The sequence below is a fragment of the Podarcis filfolensis genome, assembly GCF_964270895.1.
Source record: "Podarcis filfolensis genome assembly, chromosome: 6".
NCBI classification, from domain to species: Eukaryota; Metazoa; Chordata; class Lepidosauria; order Squamata; family Lacertidae; genus Podarcis; species Podarcis filfolensis.
In genome coordinates this window covers 66,047,159-66,068,332 of record NC_139609.1, presented here as the reverse complement: position 1 = coordinate 66,068,332, position 21,174 = coordinate 66,047,159, and the positions used below count along the sequence as shown (strand labels likewise).

The 21,174-nt window shown below is 39.3% G+C and overlaps 1 protein-coding gene across 3 annotated transcripts; it reads right to left on the bottom strand.

Annotated features, from left to right (window-relative positions):
- Nucleotides 1-566: 566 nt before the first annotated feature.
- Nucleotides 567-17,999, bottom strand: LOC310764125 (bile acid receptor-like). Of its 3 annotated transcripts, XM_083617510.1 has the most exons (11): nt 17,686-17,989; nt 10,222-10,399; nt 9,270-9,632; nt 8,264-8,404; nt 7,297-7,424; nt 7,108-7,212; nt 5,963-6,062; nt 4,534-4,662; nt 4,168-4,269; nt 1,378-1,491; nt 567-820 (listed from the first exon to the last, which is right to left on the bottom strand). In XM_083617510.1, the coding sequence occupies exons 2-11, from the start codon at nt 10,310-10,312 to the stop codon at nt 582-584; spliced, it is 1,512 nt and encodes a 503-aa protein (XP_083473636.1). In that variant the 5' UTR covers nt 10,313-10,399; nt 17,686-17,989; the 3' UTR covers nt 567-581. The 3 variants fall into 3 exon arrangements, with proteins under 3 accessions (XP_083473636.1, XP_083473635.1, XP_083473634.1); XM_083617509.1 differs by having other exon boundaries at nt 7,108-7,424; nt 10,222-10,329; nt 17,686-17,999; XM_083617508.1 differs by having other exon boundaries at nt 7,108-7,424; nt 17,686-17,998.
- Between the last annotated feature and the right edge of the window lie 3,175 nt (nt 18,000-21,174).

Below are 21,174 nucleotides of genomic sequence, written 5' to 3'. Positions count from 1 at the left end.
CAAGTCACTGAGAAAGTTATGTGGTCATAATAGTTGCAGTATCCATCTAAGCCATAATAGATTTCTTATGGACCATCAGAGCATACATATGTGTAGGCTTGAGAGGCCAGGGATCCAGTTCCCTGCTCAACTTCCCATAGTCTTCTGTGTGCTCCCCTATATAAAGGATTTTTCTGCTGTCAACTGTTCTCCCACTCATTTAAAACCTTCCTGGGCAAAGAAAGATATACTTTCTAGAGGTGTCAAACAGCACATGTAAAGAACCTGATCCATACCATTTTAAGCTTGTCTTCCAGATACCCTTGCAATTGTGGCAATAAGGTTATATAGGTTATACATGCTCTGATACCTTTTCAACTGCAACAAATGTGTGTGTGTGTTTATAACACAAATGGCATTTTCAATCCTCTCACCAACTGATCTATCTAGGCTTTGCAGCACAGTATTTTTTTTTAAAAAAAGAATCTATAGCCATTTAACATAAATGGGATTTTTTTTTAATACAAGCACAACAATTGGGAAAGAGCATATTTTGAAGAAAAAACAGTCCTGTGTAACAACTTAAGTAATTGGCAGATTGTTTAATGCAAGTCCCATATTTCACAAAGTACAGGTATCCGCTTAGGATCCCTTGTTCTCCAGGTTATTAGGACTTCTGAGTGGTTGTGACTGAGGGTTCTGAGTTCAGTGAGTCGCCCTATGAGACGGGCAAAATGTTGTGGTTCTTCAGGGTGATATATCTTTGAATACTTGTACAGAATTCCTAAAAAGGGTTCCTGGAGTTTCTCCACATGTTGTTTGTTTTTTAGGAGTGGACGATCTGAAAAAAAAAAAGGAAAATTAAAATTACATAATGCTATGCAGAACTCAAACATAAATTCTCCAAATGTGGTCATGATGCCATAAAATTATTGAGTGTTATGTTATTTCCAATCCCCATGTGCTTGCACTTACGTAAAATATTTCTGTAAAAAATTATTTTTAGCACTAAAAATGATCAGGATCTGATAGCACAATCTTCTGTCTAGCTACTCTGAATTGTCCTTTGAAGTTTATTAGTGCTTATTTCTAGGTAATGCTGCAATCCTATACCCCTTTACCAGGGGGTAAACACCATTAATTTTAGTAGGTGGTATCCAAGTCCGTCCAACCACCCGTGAAACAAAATTCTGCTTTCTTCTGCCCCTACAACCCTCTGTGCACCCCAGAGGATCCTCTTAAGCAGATCAGTGCAGATTTACTAACATGTAAGTTCAGTTGCAATCAATGGGACTTACAACCAAGATATTAAACCTTGAAAGTATAAATACTTTGATATAATTTTCTTTGACACTATTCAGTTTTAGTATTTGAACACTGTGTAGTTGCTCTATATACCTGAAAAAAACACAGTAGTTGCAACAAGCAATGCATACTCTCTCTCTGTCACATTGAGTTCTCCCATGCTCCTGTAGAAATAAAATAGTGCAGTGATAAACTCCTCAGTGATACCTGGAAAAAAACCAGAAGATATCAGATGGTAGCTAGACAACATATAATTGACTTATTTTTAAGATTAGATAGCATATATAAGATACATACAAGATTTTAGGTCAAGCCACTCAGAGGAAAGGGAGTGGAGATAAAATATTAATGTGCAAGAAAATACCAGGGTGCAGAATTAAGTTTTATCAGGCATTTAAATATATTAGTGGAAGAAGTCACAGATGTCAGGGTGCAGAGAGATGAATCTAGTGATGACAGAGGAATTTAAGATAGAGAAAGGGACACGACAAGGCTGCCCAATTTCCCCACTGCTTTTTATTTCGGTCCTGGAGGTTTTGTTAAATATGATTAGAAGGGACCGTCTGATTAAAGGTATTCAGGTCGGAGCCAAACAATACAAATTGAAGGCTTTTGCAGATGACTTAGTTTTGACGTTACAGGAGCCAGAATCTAGTACGAAAAGAATATTAGAACTGATTCAAGAATTTGGTCATGTGGCAGGATTTAAACTGAACAAGTTAAAAACTAAAGTTCTTGAGAAAAACTTAACACCGATTGAGAAAGAGAGGTTTCAGAAGGAGACTGGTTTAACATTAGCTAAGAAAGTAAAATACTTGGGGGTTAATATGACTGCTAAGAACTTAAACTTATTTAAAGATAACTATGAGAAATGCTGGACAGAAGTGAAAAAAGACTTAGAAATATGGTCAAATTTGAAGCTTTCCTTGTTGGGTCGAATTGCAGCTATAAAGATGAATGTATTGCCAAAAATGTTATTTTTATTTCAATCATTGCAAATTTTGGACAAGATGGACTGTTTCAAGAAGTGGCAGAGAGATATTTCTAGATTTGTCTGGCAGGGCAAGAAGCCCAGAATAAAATTTAAAATATTAACTGATGTAAAGGAAAGAGGCGGATTTGCCCTGCCAGACCTTAAACTTTACTATGAATCAGCAGCATTCTGCTGGCTGAAAGACTGGCTGCTTCTTGAGAACACAGACATTTTGGATCTAGAAGGTTTTAACAATGTTTTTGGGTGGCATGCATATTTGTGGTACGACAAGGTTAAAGCACATAAAGCATTTAAAAACCATATTGTCAGGAAAGCATTGTTCAATGTCTGGATAAGATACAAAGACTTACTGGAAAATAAAACCCCAAGGTGGTTGTCACCAATGGAAGCGAAGGCTCAGAAAAAGCTCAGTATGGAGGCCAAATGGCCGAAATATTGGGAAATACTGGAACAAGAAGGAGATAAATTGAAATGCAGAGTTTTGAGAAATTAAAAGATAAAGTGCGAGATTGGCTTCATTATTATCAAATAAGAGAGGCCTATAATTTGGATAAAAAAATTGGCTTCCAGGTGGAAAAATCAAAATTGGAAACAGAATTGTTAGATCCCAAAACTAAGATACTTTCAAGAATGTATAATTTGCTGCTAAAATGCAGGATGCTGCTAAAATGCAGAATGTATAATTTGCTGCTAAAACGCAGGATGAAACGGTTAAATCTGCTATGATCAGATGGGCACAAGATATTGGTCACAACATTATGTTTGCTGACTGGGAACAGTTGTGGACCACCGGTATGAAATTTACGGCATGTAATGCCTTAAGAGAGAATATTATGAAAATGATATATAGGTGGTATATGACACCAGTCAAGCTTGCAAAAATATATCATTTGCCCGATAATAAATGTTGGAAATGTAAAGAGAATGAAGGTACATTCTTTCACCTTTGGTGGACGTGCCCAAAGATTAAGGCTTTCTGGGAGATGATTTATAATGAAATGAAAAAGGTATTTAAATATACTTTCCTGAAGAAACCAGAGGCCTTTCTCCTGGGCATAGTCGGCCAATTGGTGCCAAAGAAGGACAGAACTTTCTTTATGTACGCAACAACAGCAGCAAGAATACTGATTGCAAAGTATTGGAAGACACAAGATTTACCCACCCTGGAAGAGTGGCAGATGAAGGTGATGGACTATATGGAATTGGCGGAAATGACTGGCAGAATCCGAGACCTGGGAGAAGAGTTGGTGGAAGAAGACTGGAAGAAATTTAAAGACTATCTGCAGAAACACTGTAAAATTAATGAATGTTAAAATGATGTTGGATTGAAAATAAGTGGCATTAGCAACAAAGTTAACAAGAGTATGCAAAATTGAATTGAAAATGGATGAAAATATAGAGTTATAATATGTTAAGATACAGAGTTAAGATAAACGAAAGAGGGTAAGGATTTGCTGATTTGATTACTTAAATGGGAATACAAAAAGGGGAGGTGTGAGGAGGCCAAGGAAATAAGATAATGAGTTAGGGTTACAAAAAATGGATTTGTTTTTATTCTTCTTTTTTCTTTTTCATGTATTTTTCTATTTTTTTGTATTTCTTTCTTTTTATATGACCTTTTTAAATTTATGTTTTTGTAAAACTTCAATAAATATCTTTAAAAAACAAAAACAAAACAGAGAGATGAATCTAGAACATTCAAGAAATGCAGTCTAAAGTGACTAATCAACAAGATCGATAGTCTATTCAGCAGTCTAATCAACAAAATAGATAGTCAAAGAGGTATTCTGGCTGAAAATCAAAAGTATCTTGCTATGAAAAACTCAGTAATCCAGTAAGCAATGATTTAAAAATTTACTAAAAGTATATTTGTGGGACAGCTCAGTTACCTGTTGTAGTAGTTGATGTTGGGCTTTCCTCAGTATGAGACAGTCCTAAGTAAGTACTTTTATCTTGAGCACATATAGCATTGGCAGAAAATTTTACTTGACCTAGAACAAGGGAAATGAAAGTCTATAAGAGCAGATTTTCCCTTTTAAAGTTACCTTATGATTATCATATTTTTAAATTTGTGTCACAGTGTATCATTTGATAAAGTGAGAAGAAAGAACCATTTATCCCAAGGGAAGGTCATATTTGGGAAAGGCCTTAGGGTAAGCCATATCCCACCTCATCAAATGCATATAGTGAAGTGATCATGGCAAGCACGTATACGCATGAATTTATTAAGTTCATCTAATGCTAACATAACTTACTTTCATGGAATGATGACTGGCATTCAATCCCTTGCTCATTGTATATCTGGGCAGAACGTAAAAACATTGTTTCAATTGTGGAGCCTTTCAGCAATGCAATCTGATCATCACTGGCTAAACTTTCGAACCCTATAGAGAAAGGAATAGGTAATCAAATTACACTGATGTTTGGTAGTAGGTATATATCTGAAATTTGACAGCTCTTTACTTATATAAGCTTTTTAATCTTGCAAAGAATACATATTTTTGAGAATCAGATCTAAAGTTTGAAAAGTCCAGCTACAGACACTCCCAATTATATCTTTTAATAATGATACATTGATTCAAAATGTTTCAAGTTTTAGCAAAGGTGAGGTAGGAACTTCTATTGGATCTGGCCATTTTCCCACTAAAAATCCTCTATCTAATGCTGCTTTTCTCTTCACAGTGGAAAAAAGTCCTTAGACTTCTAATGTCACAGTGCTATCATACTCTTTCAGTTAAGCAGTACTGTAACCTATAAGCTTTTTAGCATTAATTCAAAGATACCGTTTAAAAAAGTAATAATAGGGGTTATAAAATGGTGCCCACTACAAAGGTAAATGTGTGCCAAGCTGTAATAAAGTTTGCTTTCTCAATACATCACTGGGTATATCAAAACAATGTAGCTTTAAAGAGTCAGAAAAAATCCCCTAAGGCTCCAGACACCAACCCATTCTGGCCAGTGGAAACATTTGGAATGTTCATAAATGCCTTGGGTGCCAGTCACAAAATGGCTTCTTTGAAGGCATAGCAAAACACAAAATGGCTGCCATGTCTAAAAGAGCACAAAAAGAGACAGGACCACAAAAGGTTGCAGATATCAGCCTTGCCACATAAATGGGGAAAAGGCACTTATATCAGCCATTTCTGCAGTCACAGATAAAAGCTCTTTGCAGCTCTCCTCTGTTCAGAACAGAAATAAGGGTGGGTGTTTAATGTTGATATCCAGTGAAATGTGGACATGTCTGAAAGGGCATGTTCAATGCAAGAGAGGCTGAACCAATGTAAACAGGAGCAGAACAGGAAAAACAGTCTTGCAATCTGGATTTTGAGGGGATATATAGAGACCTTATGTGGGCACCATAGGAGGTATTGGTGGGGGCACCTGTGCCATTATATTTATTCATAAAATTTGTATATCACTTGATTTCTGTTAATTGCATCTCCTGCACTAAGGTATATACATTTGTGGAGATATCACTACCCTTCCATTATTTCAACAACAGCAGAGGACTTTCTGAGAAGAAAAAAACTGGAATAAGCACTGGGAAAAGAAGAAGGGTTGCAAATGGATGATGATGATATGTGCTCACACACCCAGCCCAATAAAATGTGAGTGGCATGGCAGTTCCATGCTAAATGCATAGTGTGGAAGCACCCCAAGAAAATTTCCTGTGGAATGCATTACCTGGAAGTCTTTTTGTAAAATCCACTAGTACCTGGACATGAACCATAGCTGTTTCTGAAAGATGTAGGAAGTTCTCTTCAGCATTGGCAGTTTCCTGCAACTAATTAAAAACATGTATTCACAAGATAAACCAACAGAAAGTTAGATTTTTTTTTAATTCATAAACTTTATACGCTGCTTGATTGTGAAAAACTTCAACGTGCTTTACAAAAAAGATCAAACAATGAGATTGGCAGTAAAAACAGTTTAAATATGTTTAAAACATTTTTTTAATGCAATAAACTAAAAATAGATTAACACACAACACACTACATATCTGGGTAGGTATACAAAAATGTCCTTAAAGGTAAAGGTAAAGGGACCCCTGACCATTAGGTCCAATTGTGACTGACTCTGGGGTTGCGGCGCTCATCTCGCTTTATTGGCCGAGTGAGCCGGCGTACAGCTTCCGGGTCATGTGGCCAGCATGACTAAGCCACTTCTGGCGAACCAGAGCAGCGCACGGAAACGCCGTTTACCTTCACACCGGAGTCGTACCTATTTATCTACTTGCACTTTGACATGCTTTTGAACTGCTAGGTTGGCAGGAGCAGGGACCGAGCAATGGGAGCTCACCCCGTCGCAGGGATTCGAACCGCCAACAGGCATCAAAAAGTGTACAGTGAAGGTTCCTGCCTAATGTTAATAGGCAGGGAGTTCCAAATTGTAGCTGCTGCCGCACTTGATTGATTTTTTTACAAATGCAGAACAGGTATTATGTGGCACCTGTAACAGTGCTAGTTCTACAGATAGAAGCAGTCAAGTGTGCATATATGGCATAAGGTGATCTCGCAGGTTAACTGGTCCCAAGTTGTTACGGCCTTTATATATTAATAGTAGCACATTGAACTTGGCCCAGTAGCAAATTGGCAACCAGTGCAGATCTTTGAGCACTGCTAGTGTATGCTGACAAGGCCCCACTCATGTCAGCAATTGTGCTGCAGCCTTCTGCACTAACTGCAGCTTCTGGATCAAGTGCAAAGGAGGCCCGACATAGAGCACATTGCAGTAATCCTGCCTGGAAGTAACCAAGGCATGAACCACTGCAGCCAAGCTTTCCCAGGCCAAAATTCACATTTGCTATATTGCTGTTTATGAACACATACAAACTTCTTTGCTTCCTCCAAGGGAATTGTGCATTTTTGATGGGCAGCCAAAATATGGTCAATGAGCTGATGTTCTCCAGGAGTCAGTTCCATTCGCTCCTGCACCTTAGAAAGAAAGATGTGCATGTCTTTAAAGCAAAATACAACAGTTAAAATACAACAATCAAAATTATTTTTAAAATACCCTACTTTTAAAGGTTTTGTTGTAGAGGATACATGCTTGTTGTCCACTCCCTCAACTTCCATTTTGATGCTACAAAGGAAGCTACTCTTCTTTCTGAGGCGTTTTGATTTACACTGGACTTCTGTTAGTAGACCTGTAAAAAATGTAAACCAGAGGGGGAAACAACAAGTTCCAGAAAGGCATTGATTTCAAGCATGTTCCCTTGCAGAACATTTAACAGTATATTCCTAGCCATGACTACTCTGAGGGGTAAGGCTGCAGAGAGGTTGGTGAAGTGCAAACACACCAGCAGGAGCACTGGATTGGCTCCACTGGTGCATTTGCTCCATGCCCACTGCCTCATCCCTCTTTCTCTCCTGGTAAGCAACAGCAACAGCTCATATAGCACCCCCAACAACCCACTTCTGCCTGATCCTATACAGAACCCCACTTCTGATGACAGCCCTAGTCTTCTTAATCTAGTCAGTGCTAGAATAATAGGTCTGGCATCCACCATTTTAATTTTCAATAAAGCCCTCTGTGTAGCATGGCTCAGGAGCTATGTGAATAAATAGAAGCTGCCTGCTGTCTCATATCAAACAGAATGCTGCCACCAACTAAGTCTTCTAGAGTTCACCCATATAGGAGGGGAGGCTATCAGAGGTAGAAAACACTTTGTGAAGGTCCCACTGTAACCAGCCCTGTGCATACACCCAGACCTGGTTAGCTTCAGCAGAGTTGTTAAATACCTTTATACCATGAGATCAAGTTTAGAAACATGTTTCTAAGTACTGATACCTAGCAGAGGTGGAATTAATACCAGATGTACTCTAAAGACTAGGAAACTATTCTCTTAGTGAACTCCCCCCACCCCACATGCACACACACAACTTCGGAAGGAATACCATTAGTTGCCTTTAAACATGGCAGGAAAGGAAAATTCCTTAACTCAGCAGCATGTCAGAATTTTTTTGTTGTAATTTGGGCACTCACATTCAGCCAGCATTCCCACAGCTTTACATTTCTTTAGGCGACACTCCTGACACTTCCTCCTCATATACATATCCATTTCACAGTGGCCACCATTCTTGCATCTGTAGATGGCGTTTTTGGTGATGCTACGTCGAAAAAATCCTAGCATACACATTTGGAACAAGTGAGCATAAAAATGAGAAATGATACAGCTGATAAGACAGCCTGTTGCCCTCGCATGCAGTAGAGGATGCTGTCCTGTCACTATTGTTGAAGTAAGATTTAACTTTCAGTTAAATGGACTACTCTCATCATCCCTGGCCATTGGCCATGCTGGCTGAGGCTGATGGGAGTTGGAGTCCATTAGCATCTAGATTCCACCAAAACATCCTTCCTCTTAGCCCTTCATTTGTAAGCCAGAGCCTGGGACTTTACTGTCCAGGTTATCCCCATGGAAACCCATGCTGCTTGTCCTTAGGAACATAGACAGTTTCCTTACACTGAGTCAGATTAGTAGTCCCTCTGATCCTGTGCTGGGTGGCATCTATTCTCTAATATTTCATATAGGATAGAATTGCCATATTGACACCAGCTTTTGGAGCTGTTTCCACTGATTTTTCCATCGCATTGTCATACATCCAGGTTTTCCCTGACATTTTGCCAATTCAGCAAAATTCCCCCCTGACACCATTTTTACACCCCATAACCAGGACACATAAGAAATTTTCCTGATGTATGGCAAGCCTAATACAGGACATTCCTAGGCTGACTTCAAGATGCTGGAGATTGAACTTGGCACCTTCTGCATGCAAAGCAGATGCTCTGCTACTGAGCTACTGCCCATATCAAAGTTGGGTGTCTATCCTACTACCAGAAATGTAGTCCAACAACATATGGAAGGCCATAGGTTCTCTATCTCTGCTTTATGCACTAGACCTTTCTCCCCAACTTTAACTTTGCACTAGACTTTTCTCCCCAATTTTAACCAGCAGACATTCTCTGATTCACAAAATTATTTCCCCATTACCTTTGCAGCCTTCACAGGTGAGTGCGTTGTAATGATATCCTGAAGCCTTGTCCCCACAAACCACACAGAGCTCTTCCTGTCCCTTTATTCGCAAGGCAGAGTGACTAAGCCTGGGTCTTTTCTGTCCAAGATATCCTCCCCCATCATTCTGGGCACCCATGCAGGTGGGCTTACTGAGTTCACAATTGCTGATGATGTATTGCCCATCACTGTATTGAGAATCCAAGTTGTATGTGCTGTACTGTGTTTGGGGAGATGGAGTCTGTAATGCTGCAGGAAACTGAATGGTTGAATACTGACAATAAGGAGCAGCTTGGAAGTCAAGATCTTGAAGTGGATAACTGATGTGTTCTGGGAAGGCATCTAGATTATTTTGAAAAATGACATAGAAAACAGTGGATTAGTTTAGGATTTTACATCTCTAAATTATAGAATATAGTATAACAGAATTGTTTGTAGAAGGACACCCTATGTATACAGTTCTGCTGACAATATTATCCTTGATTGGAGGGTTTACTGCTAATTTTTTAAAATGTCAATAATAATAATAATACTTAAATTATTTCTACCCCGCCAATCTGGCTGGGTTTCCCCAGCCACTCTGGGCGGCTCCCAACAGAACGCTAAAAACAAAATAATATAATACAGGTATATATCCTACTTTATTAAATATATAATATAAAGGCCACAACTGGTCTTAAATTGTTTGAATATATCTTCTGAGAATGAAATCCACTGCTTAAGTGAACTTCAATGCATCCACACTGGAGTAGGTTTTTGGATCTTGTACTGTATATCTTTATGTCACCTGAGGGAATTATTTGAATTATTTGAAATGGCACACTGGATGGCTTTGAATTGTCCTTCATGTATCAAACATATATTTAACAACTGTAGAAATTCAGTTCATACACAGAGAGACATGTGGATAATTGCCTTTTGCTTAACTCACCATAATACTGGATTGGGTCACTAAGGCAGTACCCATCGGGTATGGTCACAAAGGTATTTGCCATAGTCTGCTCTAGCTCCCACTGCTTCATTCAGTTCGGAATGTTACCTGCTTTCAAAAAGCTTCTGGTTACTTTAAATTGAAGAGTCAAGATGTTGTCAAAAGATAAGATTATTTCCTGAAACAATTTATTGGAGGAAAAGGAGAAATAGTTAGAAAAACTCTACAGAGTGCAATAGAAATAGAAATATTATGTTGTGTTAGTACAAATACAAAGTTACTAAGGATCTGATTCTGTTGAATCTACTGTTCCATTAATCTTACTTGTTTTAAAGAGAATCCACATTTCTATTAATACTTACCCTCAAATATTCTCAGTTCTCACTCCAGCTATTAGCCTGGATCCTGACGGCCTCAGAATGTCATTATTTCTCAGTAGGAATGCAGTTGCTGGGAAATTACTTTTCTACATTTATTATTTCCTTTGCAATCAATGAATATCTACAAGGCCTGTATTTTTAGTGTCAGGTAAGTAGGGTGGCCATGTGTCCTACCTAAAAGAGGACAGCACTCTATATGAAGGGCAGCCTAAGGACATCTCTGTGTTTGACAATACCTTCTATTCAGTTTCATAAGGTGGGAGAGCATCTTGCCCATCAACTTAGTTAACTAATCTTAGTTAACCTTTGGATCACCTGGGCACAATCTTCTCCATTACTGTGATATACATTTTAAAAATAAATTATAGTAATCTTGTCTAAATTTGCATCTATGTTTATAAATGACACATGCACGTTTTATGCAAATCTATTCCCCTTTTTGACATCTTCCTAGTATAGGATTATTTAATTTCCACGAAAGGTTTATGATCAGTATTTGTTTACCTTGCTTGAAAGATCAGGTAGAAAGTTTGTTCTACAATGTTACTTCTCTCTCCTAATTGTTCTTCAGCTGATTATACCTCAACCATTTTGTTTCTGTCTGCCATTACTGAGAACACTGTGAGTGCAATAGTTTAAGCTCTCTCTGGCCTGACTGAGGGTGGACCGTGTGGGTGGAGCCATTGATAAGGTTCTGCAAATCTCACTGAAAAGTCTCACAAGAACCTGAAATTTCAGATCTCATGATATTTGTGCAAAAACATCCACACCTGGGGCTTTTAGCATTGCTGTTCGGATCTACTGCATTAGGAGGGAGGGGGACAGGTGAAATGAAGAAAAGTAATGGGATAATTGCCAAAAATATATATAACAACAATACTGTGTAGAAGCCCCTTTAAAAACTTAAGAACTATGCGGAAAGATCTGTCTAAAATTATCCCTAGCCTAATGAATCTAGTAGCTTCCACTAGTAAATTGGAAAAGGCTCAACCCTAGCACCATCATCCCTTCAAAGCCCAAGGAGCATCAACATTTGCATCCTTTCATATGTACCCTGAGAACATGCCAGTTACTGCAAGCCCAGAAAGAAGTAGTAAGAATGGCTAATTTATATGCAGTACATGTAAAAAACTAAGAGAAGACAGATAAAGAGATCAGTTGTCTAGAATGGGAATGAGCAATGGAAGATCATCCTCCCTGCCAGCACTTCCCTTGGCTCCAACAGTGATCTATTAAAAAAATAAATAACATGCTACTTCTCAACAATCTCTACCAGAGACCTCTCCTTCTGAGCTGGGTGACTTGTCAGAGAGTTCAAATAGCACATGATGCAAAATAGTGTCTATATCCTGAAAAGATTACAAGTAAAAGTTTGGAGTTTTTGGTATATATTATTAGATTAATTATTAAAGATAAAAAATAAACATTAAACTTAAGCAAAGTTAAACAAAATTAGTATCTGAGATTAAACAAGATGAGATCTTCCCATTTGCTAAGGAGGCAGAATGAAAGATTTCCATGGATTAATGTGCTTGTTAAAGAACTGAACTAGATAACTTCTGTACATATTTAATACATTTTTGGAAATGGGTTAAATGCCATTTTCATTCATTTACAGGGAAGAAAGTTATGCCTTACAGTGATTTGTACAATGCATGCCTGAAGCAAAATCACAAAGCGTATTTCTGGGGAGAAGCACTTTCCAAAGTAAAAAGCCAATGAAAACAGTTCAATAAAACTCCAAGGAAACAGATAAGAACACAGGGCCATCTAGACTAGAGAGCTACTGCTGATAATATACTTTTATTTTTCCTCAGTGAGAGGCTGATCCTACTGATGTGAAATCATGTGGGAAATTTTTTTTTGCAAGAAAAACTGTGAACAGGAGACTATCTTTCCAATCCTTTTTGATAGTATGTATAAGGATTTTGAATTCCAGTGTGGGTAATCACTTGGGTTCTTCATAAGTATTCTTCAATGAATAAAAAAGGTTAGGTTGCAATTGGCCCTTTCTAGACCATCTATTCACCATCTGTTTTCTCTGTCTATTGCTCTTCTGGCAGTGAAGCCTCTGACACTGATTGACTGAGCTGATGTTTAGGCTCAGAAGGTTCTGCTGCTCTGGACACTAAAGAGTTTGCAGTTAAGATCCTGTGAGGGAAGCCAATGTTGTCAGTTTGGAACTACTAAACCTTACAAGAAAGTACAGTAGGCTGAAGAGTTTGGAGAGGTCTGGTGTGTGTGGAAGCTGAGAGATAGCTTAGAGACAGAAGGCTCAGAAGCATGGAGGCTAAAGGGAAGGTGCAGTTCAGAATGGACTTAGAAAGGAACCTGAAGGGTTCTTAAAGAAAAATATCAGAGGAGATGAGCTGAGGAAAAGGGAGAAGTGACAGAGAAACTTGGCAGTGCTAAAATAAGCTACAAATGACAAAGGAGGAAAACAGGCAGCTTTTCTCCCTCCCTCCCTCCCTCCCAAAGGCCACTCTTGGCCTGCCCTCCAGGGGCTGCATGCAGTGAGTATGCCCCCCACCACTCAGGCACACAGCCCCTCCTCCACAGCCGATTCATGCATATAAACTGAGGAGTGGCATTATTGCGCCTTCTCCACTTGATCTGTCTAATGACCAGGAATATGCCTCCCCATGAGAGCATCGGGCTATGCTCTGCCCAGCACTGTATCTCCGGTCCTTTTTATTGTATTTTTATGTTTTGCCAGTGCTAATTAATGGGGTCTTAGCGGAGAAGGAAAAATATTTTGGGGCATAGATCAGGCACCTGAACTGGAGTTTAGCCATCTCTGGGTTAGATCCTAATGAATGTATTCTGCTACTTACGGACCTGCCTAAGTACGTTTGGCACATGAAAGCTTATACTAGCCATTACAGTGCTGCAAAATTATGTTGCTATTGTGTTTTGGCAATTCTAAGGATGTAGCAAAAGGCAGAAGCGAAAAGAAAATTGGGGGAAGGGGTTGAATTTCTCTGATCAGCCAATATTGTCTCCAGACCTCTTGTTTTAATGTGGTTTGTACAGCAAGGATTGCTGGAAGGGCAGAAAAAATGTCTCATGGCCTGTTCAATTTTATTTACAGATTTCTAAAAAGACATTTTTCTGACATGTTCCTCAGACATCCCACCCCCCTTCCACCATAGAGCAGGAAAAGGTGAAACTGTATAGTATGACAAGAATGCTGCCACTTGCTATCTCTGTTTGTAAATGTTTGTTCAAAATAGAAGTGCCTTGATGAATCATGCAACCGTTATCAGTGGGATCAGTTGAGCATGTACAAAGTCTGCATGTTTTAATCAGCAAATACGCACTTCAAATGGAGCATTGTGTGATTTAAATTACATCATAGTTTTGAATATTGCTTTTAGGGAAATGTTGCTCTTCCTTTAACCAATTCCTGAACAAAATAAAAGAGATAGCAAGGAACTAATTCAGTCACAAAAACAAATCCTTCCTCATTCTCCTGCCTAGGATTCCACTGCTGCCTTTGCTGCACACAAACCACAGTGTGTATTCTTCATAACAAGCATGTACTGAATCATGCTGTGTGATTATATATTATGATATACATATTATATTGAATACTAAATAGCACTATATTTTTGTATGATTAAATTTAACATGAAAATCATTGGTAATTTTAAAAAATGCAATAGTATTTTCTGAACCTGGAAATAAAGTGAGCATTGAACACTTTTACAGGTGTAAACTTCTACTGAAAAATTTCCACTTTAGCCTGTGTCTAAAAAAAAGTCTAATTGTAGGAAGGGAGGCAGCTGAGGTGTGAAGGAGAGAAAATGGAAAGAGCAAAAATGGAATTGGTTGATGGGGAGTGCATTAGAGAAAGAAATAGAGTGAGGTGAGTCTCTGGCCTCACGTACTTTTGGCTTGGACCCTGCTCACTACTGGATGTAGCCCCTGGAAATTCCCTTCTGTGAGATTCAGCCTTTGGGCTAAAATAGGTTTCCCACCTTTGATTTAGATTGAAAATGTGAGTAAATGAGCTAAACCTGTGTCTAGACTGGGACAGTTAGTTTGTTCTGCATTAGCTAAGTGCCACTTGACAACCCATGCATTCAGTGTCACGGGTTAGTTGCATGTTTAATGTGTGCAAATGTACAATGGATATAATTCTTTGTATTTTCCCATTTTCAGGGGAGTGTAACATTGCATATATTGCCAAAATGACATTGTCCGTTCACAAGAGGGAAGTATAATCCGATTTGGTACAAGAGTACAAAAGAAAATTAGGGCCCCTTCACCCCCTGTCATAGAACTCCAAAAACAGCCCAGTAAGGACTGGGTATGCTCAACTGCCATGGAATGAAACGATTATTCTGGACCGGACCCAGGCCAGTAGAACTTATATCTGAGTAAATGTAAGTAGGATTTGGTCTGTCACAGTGCAAAATACTACTACTACTACTACTACTACTACTACTACTACTACTACACCAGGAATGTGTAAGGAACTTTACAGAGTGCAACAGGACATATCCCTGACCTATCCCTGATTCCAGGGAAATAACAAAGGAACAAATTCACAGCCATAGTGCAAAAAAAATGTAAAATGAAATACTATACAAGTGTTAATACTAATATGTGTTCAAAGGTAAAATCTAACCATATAGCCACAAAATCACAGTGGCTGTCACACCCTTTGGAGAAAATACCAGTTCTAACAAAGACACTGCTCAGCTGCTAGCGTATTATTAATGGCAAAAAATATGCAGTGCTTGCTCTATTACAGCATATAGAGCATAGGTCTTGCAGGACACCCTCCAGGGAGTACTTCAGAATGTTTGAACCAACAGTATATTAACATCTATCGTAAATATTTTGACAGTTATGTCAAAAGGGAAGTTTCTTCACCAGGGAGAATTTTAGGAATTCAAGCTGAAAGTCTTCTCACATTTCTGAAGCGCACTCATATCCTGGGAAAGAATATGAGGTTGCAGGGCAACTAGATTTAGGCAGTAGATTTTAACCTTGATTTGGATCCTGTCCTAACCTTTTCTTCCACTCCACATACTGAAACTCTAAATCATGGGTGGGCCAATATTAACTAACTAATGCATGCTTTTGCGTTCGTTATCTTTTGTTACCTTTTGCTGCTATGAGAAGAGAGATCAAGCTATAATTCAAATACTGTACTTAATCGTACAGAGAAATCTTTCATACTTTCAAAAGCCTGGAACCATAAATCGAAGTGTGCCTGTAGTTTAATAAGCTTCCAGCTAAGGTTGGTTCTTTCTTAACAGAAAATACCACAACAGAAATATCAAGTGAAACGGTTAAGGGTTTTTGTTTTGTTTTGTTTTCACTGCAAACAAGACTCAATTTATGCAAGTAAATACCTCTAGGAAATTGAATAAATCCTGTGCATTGATCGTCATGTGTGGCAATCACATACACATTTTTTGTGTACAGTGGTGGGGAACAATGCCAATTGTGGCCTACTAGTGTGTATACAGACCCATCAAAATACATTTGTGTGTTATTATCACACAACATATGGATAATATTGTACTATTTTGCCATGTTTGAAATGATCCTCATTGGGCCTTACTTCCAAGTAAATGTGCCTGTGATCAGAGATCCAACTCTTAACAAATCTCTATATTATTGGCATCTACAACCACAATGCATTCTGAGATGCATTCACAATAACAGAAGGATTTTGTAAAATTTTGTCCAGTTACCTTTTCAATTCAGTGTAACACTAACTCCCTCATTCCAACAGCACAAGTATTTCTACTTGTACAAAGGAACTTCTTTCTTTCTGGGCCCCTTAAATCTGTCCTGGGGGTTCACCAACTTTCCAGAGTAGACTTGAGGGAGGTGCAGGGAAAGGAGAGGGTGGCAGAATTTTCAGTTGCACAAGCATAAATCCTTGTGCTGATGGAATGAGAGAGCTGAATGTCTCCACTAGTTCTATCCTGAATACATTGATACACTCATTTTATATGATCTAATTGTACTTTCAGGTTGCTGTTCTTTTTTACTTGTGACAATAATGCTGACTGAGCATGCCTGGCACCCACAATCCACATGGCAACTATACTTACATCTCTGTTGACTACTCCTAGCCAATGGACTATTAGGTTCATGATGGGTGAAAGAGCTATTGTGGTGCAATATATTTTTTTAAAAAATGTTAGTTTTCCATAAAATGCACTAGTTTTCCTTCCACTGTATTTAATGAAAGGGAAATTATTATGGTGTGGTAACTCACTTCTTCAGAAACTAGTGCATGGCAGGTTTTTGCAGAGCAAATGAACCTAGGGGGCAACTTTTCAAATTGCCGCTGTAAATTTAGTGATCAGCAGCAATTAGCAGGTAATAACATTTCCCAGCTGACAGGATGATCTTTGGGGGAAGAGTCCTTGGGGGAAGTCTTAGCATACATAATAATTTAGTCCCTGACTATACTCTTTATTAAAGACCAAGCTACTTCCAATGGGGCTAGACTGCATGCCTGACCAAACACTTTTTTTTTCAGAATGTTACCGTAATTTCATTTCGTTAAAACCCAATAAGCACCTGTCCATTTTAGATGACAAATATAACTACCAAATATCTCATTCTTAAAATACTAATACTAAAACTTCATAATTTCAAAATTCATCACACATTAGCTAAGTTGCAAAATCCAATTCTCATGTAAAATGAAAATTTTATTGAACTATCAAAAAGATTCAAATGCACTGTGCAGGTAATATCCTCTAGTAGGTATAAATCTAGTATGTGCCAACAACCTGTGCATGCTAAAACAAAATAGGCTCTGCTCTCATTACAGACAGTTAAACGTCCTGCTTGTAGACTAATATATACATTAAATGACACAGCACTTTAGACCAAGAAAATAAAGCATTATGGTGGTGGGAAGAGGAAAGAACATATCAAAAATAAAGCGTTAGAAAGTAAAATTAACTGTTCAGGTGCATATTTCATTATAATTAGCACTGCATTTAGAAAATAAAACGCCAAACTTAATCATCACATCTCCCAAGTATAGTCGTATGTCAAGACCAGACAATCCTAAGGCATTTACAAAAGACATTAAAATACTTACAGTGCCTAGTTCCAAGGAGCTGTTTTCTTATAGTTCCCCTTTGGGGTGCATCTGGAGCACAGAGAGCCTTTTCTGTATTTATCAGTTTCTTTGCATTCACATTGGCTCCAAACACTTTGCAGAGCAGCGCTTCACTCTATCTGAGAGACACAAACTTCCCACACAGCCGTTCTGAGGGTCAAAGCAAGGGCAGCAGCAAGACCACATAAATCAAATAATAACTGAATAATCAGGGACAGAGGCCATTGGGACCCACACGTCACATTTTCCCAGCAACCTCTCTACCCAGTTCTCTAGCAAACTTTTTTTGTTGTCCCGGTTAGAGTCTGGCATTTCCTCATTTTGATTGCTTCACTTTTGACAATCTTCACAGTGCAAGGACCACTTAATTTAAAGAAAAACAGCAGTCATTTTATAATGTGAAACATGGTGAAGTGGTTAGTGTATTGAACTCTTGACCAGGGAAGTGGGCTTCTTGAGCACATAGTAACTAGCTGAAACCAGATAGCTAAACACTATTGCTTGGCTACTCAGTGATTTAGATCAGGCTTCCTCAGCCTCGGCCCTCCAGATGTTTTGAGACTACAATTCCCAGCATCCCTGACCACTGGTCCTGCTAGCTAGGGATCATGGGAGTTGTAGGCCAAAAACATCTGGTGGGCCAAGGTTGAGGAAGCCTGATTTAGATGCTGCTGTTGCCACAGTACCAGCCAAGGTGTCCAATGCAGTGTTGTGGGATCATTTCCAATTGATTTGGCCTGAGGCAGTGGACACGATACTTGAAGTGATACCCCCAACCACCTGCTCATTAGATCCTTGTCCATCCTGGCTTATTAAAGGTAGCCAGAGTGGGGTGATTGAATGGGTCACAGGTGTGGTAAACACATCCTTGTGTGATGGAATGGTGCTTGCAGGCCTCAAAAAGCCAACCTTAGACCCACAGAGTATAACAACTATAGTCTGATTACCAGCACCCAGAGATCTGATACATTTCAGTTCAGGTTCTTAAGTGAAACCAGAGAAGAACCTGGTGCTCAAAGCTCATTGATAAAGGTAATCCCCCTACCTCCCAAACTTCATTGTGTTTACCTGTACTCCATGTTCCTGCAATTGTTCATCACTGCGCTTGTATAAGCAAATATTTAACTATGGAGATTTGCATTCATAGATAAATTTAGTAAGAAAAAGAATCAAATATATATTATTCAGCTCAATGAGTTATGGGAAGGTGACATTCAGGTCTACAAGTGTAACAGGCAGGTGGATAGGGGTGAACATTACTTTGGTGATTGTAGAAAAAGAGTTTGGGAAAATTCAATAATTATATTTATTTTATAAAACAGGCAAAGACAAAGATCACTGGGCAAGGTCCTACATTAGGAACACAGCAGAATTCCCATTTCTCCCCTTCTTGTGTCCCCTAATCTGTTCCAGAGGGGGCCCCAATCTTCCAGAGCAGAGGTCTGTAGAAGGGAGGCTGTAGAAGGGAGGGGATATAGAAGAGGCTGTAGAAGGCAGCTGTAGAAGGGAGGGGCTGTAGAAGGGAGGGGATGAAATGTAAGTCCCTTTTGCACAACTAGAAATCTGTTTCACAAGCAGGATACAATTGTATGTCACCCATTAGTCATATCCTTGAGAACTACTTGAAACCTCCTAATTCTAAAAAAAGCAAACAAACTTTTTTTCATTAATTCACAATCTGATTTGATTATTCTACTTATCTCTTCAGAGGGACTCTCTCACCACATGACTTCAGACTGTTGTTGGCATCTGTCTGTCTTGGGAGACAATAGAGGAGTATGACTTTGGAGTAATGCCAAACCATTGGAGAGTTACAGCACCTGCTGTATCAGAGACTGATAGGGAAAAGAAATGGCATGATGCATTCTGCAGCAGCACAACTGGGCTTCAGACAATGCAACATTTAAAGGTGCCCATTTTGGGAGGTAACTAACCATTCAAAAGTGACTGACTACGATGTAGCCAATGTAGCTGCTACATGATCATTTCTTTTCCAGTCTTTACTTGGTTAACCAGTTGTGTCCTTTCCTGGAGAAGTCAGAACTATCCTCAGTTAATCATGTCTTAGCCACTTCTAGTTTGGATTATTTTAATGCAGTCTCCATAGGTCCACTTTTGAAGGCACATGATAAACTTCAACCAGTTCATCATACTGCCATCAGACTTTGCCTAGGATTGGCAGGATCACCCACATTAGGCCAATTTTGTGTCAACTTCAATGGCTTGCGGTCTGTTTCCAGACTCAATTCAAGTGCTAGCTCTGGCCTTTGAAACCCTAATGGCCTGGCCTTATCTCAGCATCAGAAAACACCACTTGCTGTTTGAATCTGCATGCAGCATTGTATTCTAGAATTAACTGAGACTTGTTCTACGTAGTCCATACGTAATGATGAAATTTACGGTATATACAAGATTTGTTGCTAAATTTGTTCTTCAGGTTAAGTGTGAATGATTCTGGATTGAGAAAAACAACATTTTTGTTCCTCAAAGGTTAGTGTATGAACTGTCAGGAAAAGAGGGGGGAGAAGGAGGGGGAGGAGCCCATAGAGGGGTGTAGCCATGACTGGGACACACTGGGGATGCAGAAGGAGAGGTTGGTGTAGGTAGTACTCACCGGGTGGGGGCCAGTGCACAGGAACCAGAGCAGCAGGACCCATTACCAGAGCCAAAGGAGCCCCTGTTTCCATGAACACGGCAGGCTCTTAGGCATAGGAAACGGGGGGGGGTGGCTCTAGGTGGCTTAGACAGGCAAGCGGGGGCTTACTAGCTCTGGGAAGAGGTGTGTGATTCCTCAGTTGGAGTAGATTTGGAACAGGTGAGGGTTACATGCCTCATCAAGTCTAGATGATGCAATCAGTTAAAAGGGAAGCAGAGCTGATGTGCTGTGTCTGTTCAGCTTCCCATAAATGGTTGGACCATGGCTTGGATGTTCCAAGGAGCTCTTTGGGGCTGTTTGTGTGGGACTGGCCTGCTGGACTGTGTGTTAGCATCCATTGTGGGATTGTGCACTCCAGCAGGACTTGCCACTAGGTACCCCATGGTTCAGGACACTCGGTTTCTATAGACCAGGCTTCCTCAACCTTGGCCCTCCAGATGTTTTTGGCCTACAACTCCCATGATCCCTAGCTAGCAGGACCAGTGGTCAGGGATGCTGGGAATTGTAGTCTCAAAAACATCTGGAGGGCCGAGATTGAGGAAGCCTGCTATAGACCCTCTTTGTCCCTTTGCCAACAGGGCAGCATGTGAGTTGTGCCTAATGTTTAGACCCTAAACTATGAAATAACCTCCCAAGAAAGTTTCCTTAGCCTGCTTTGCCTACTTTTAAACAAGCTCTTAATACAATTTTATTCCAGCATGCATTTTAGTTAAATATCTGATATATTTTTGTGGTTTTTATGGTGAAGGCTTATGGTGCTGTTCTAGTGCTTTTTAAAATTTTATTTTTAGAGTGGTTTTTAATTTTTGTGA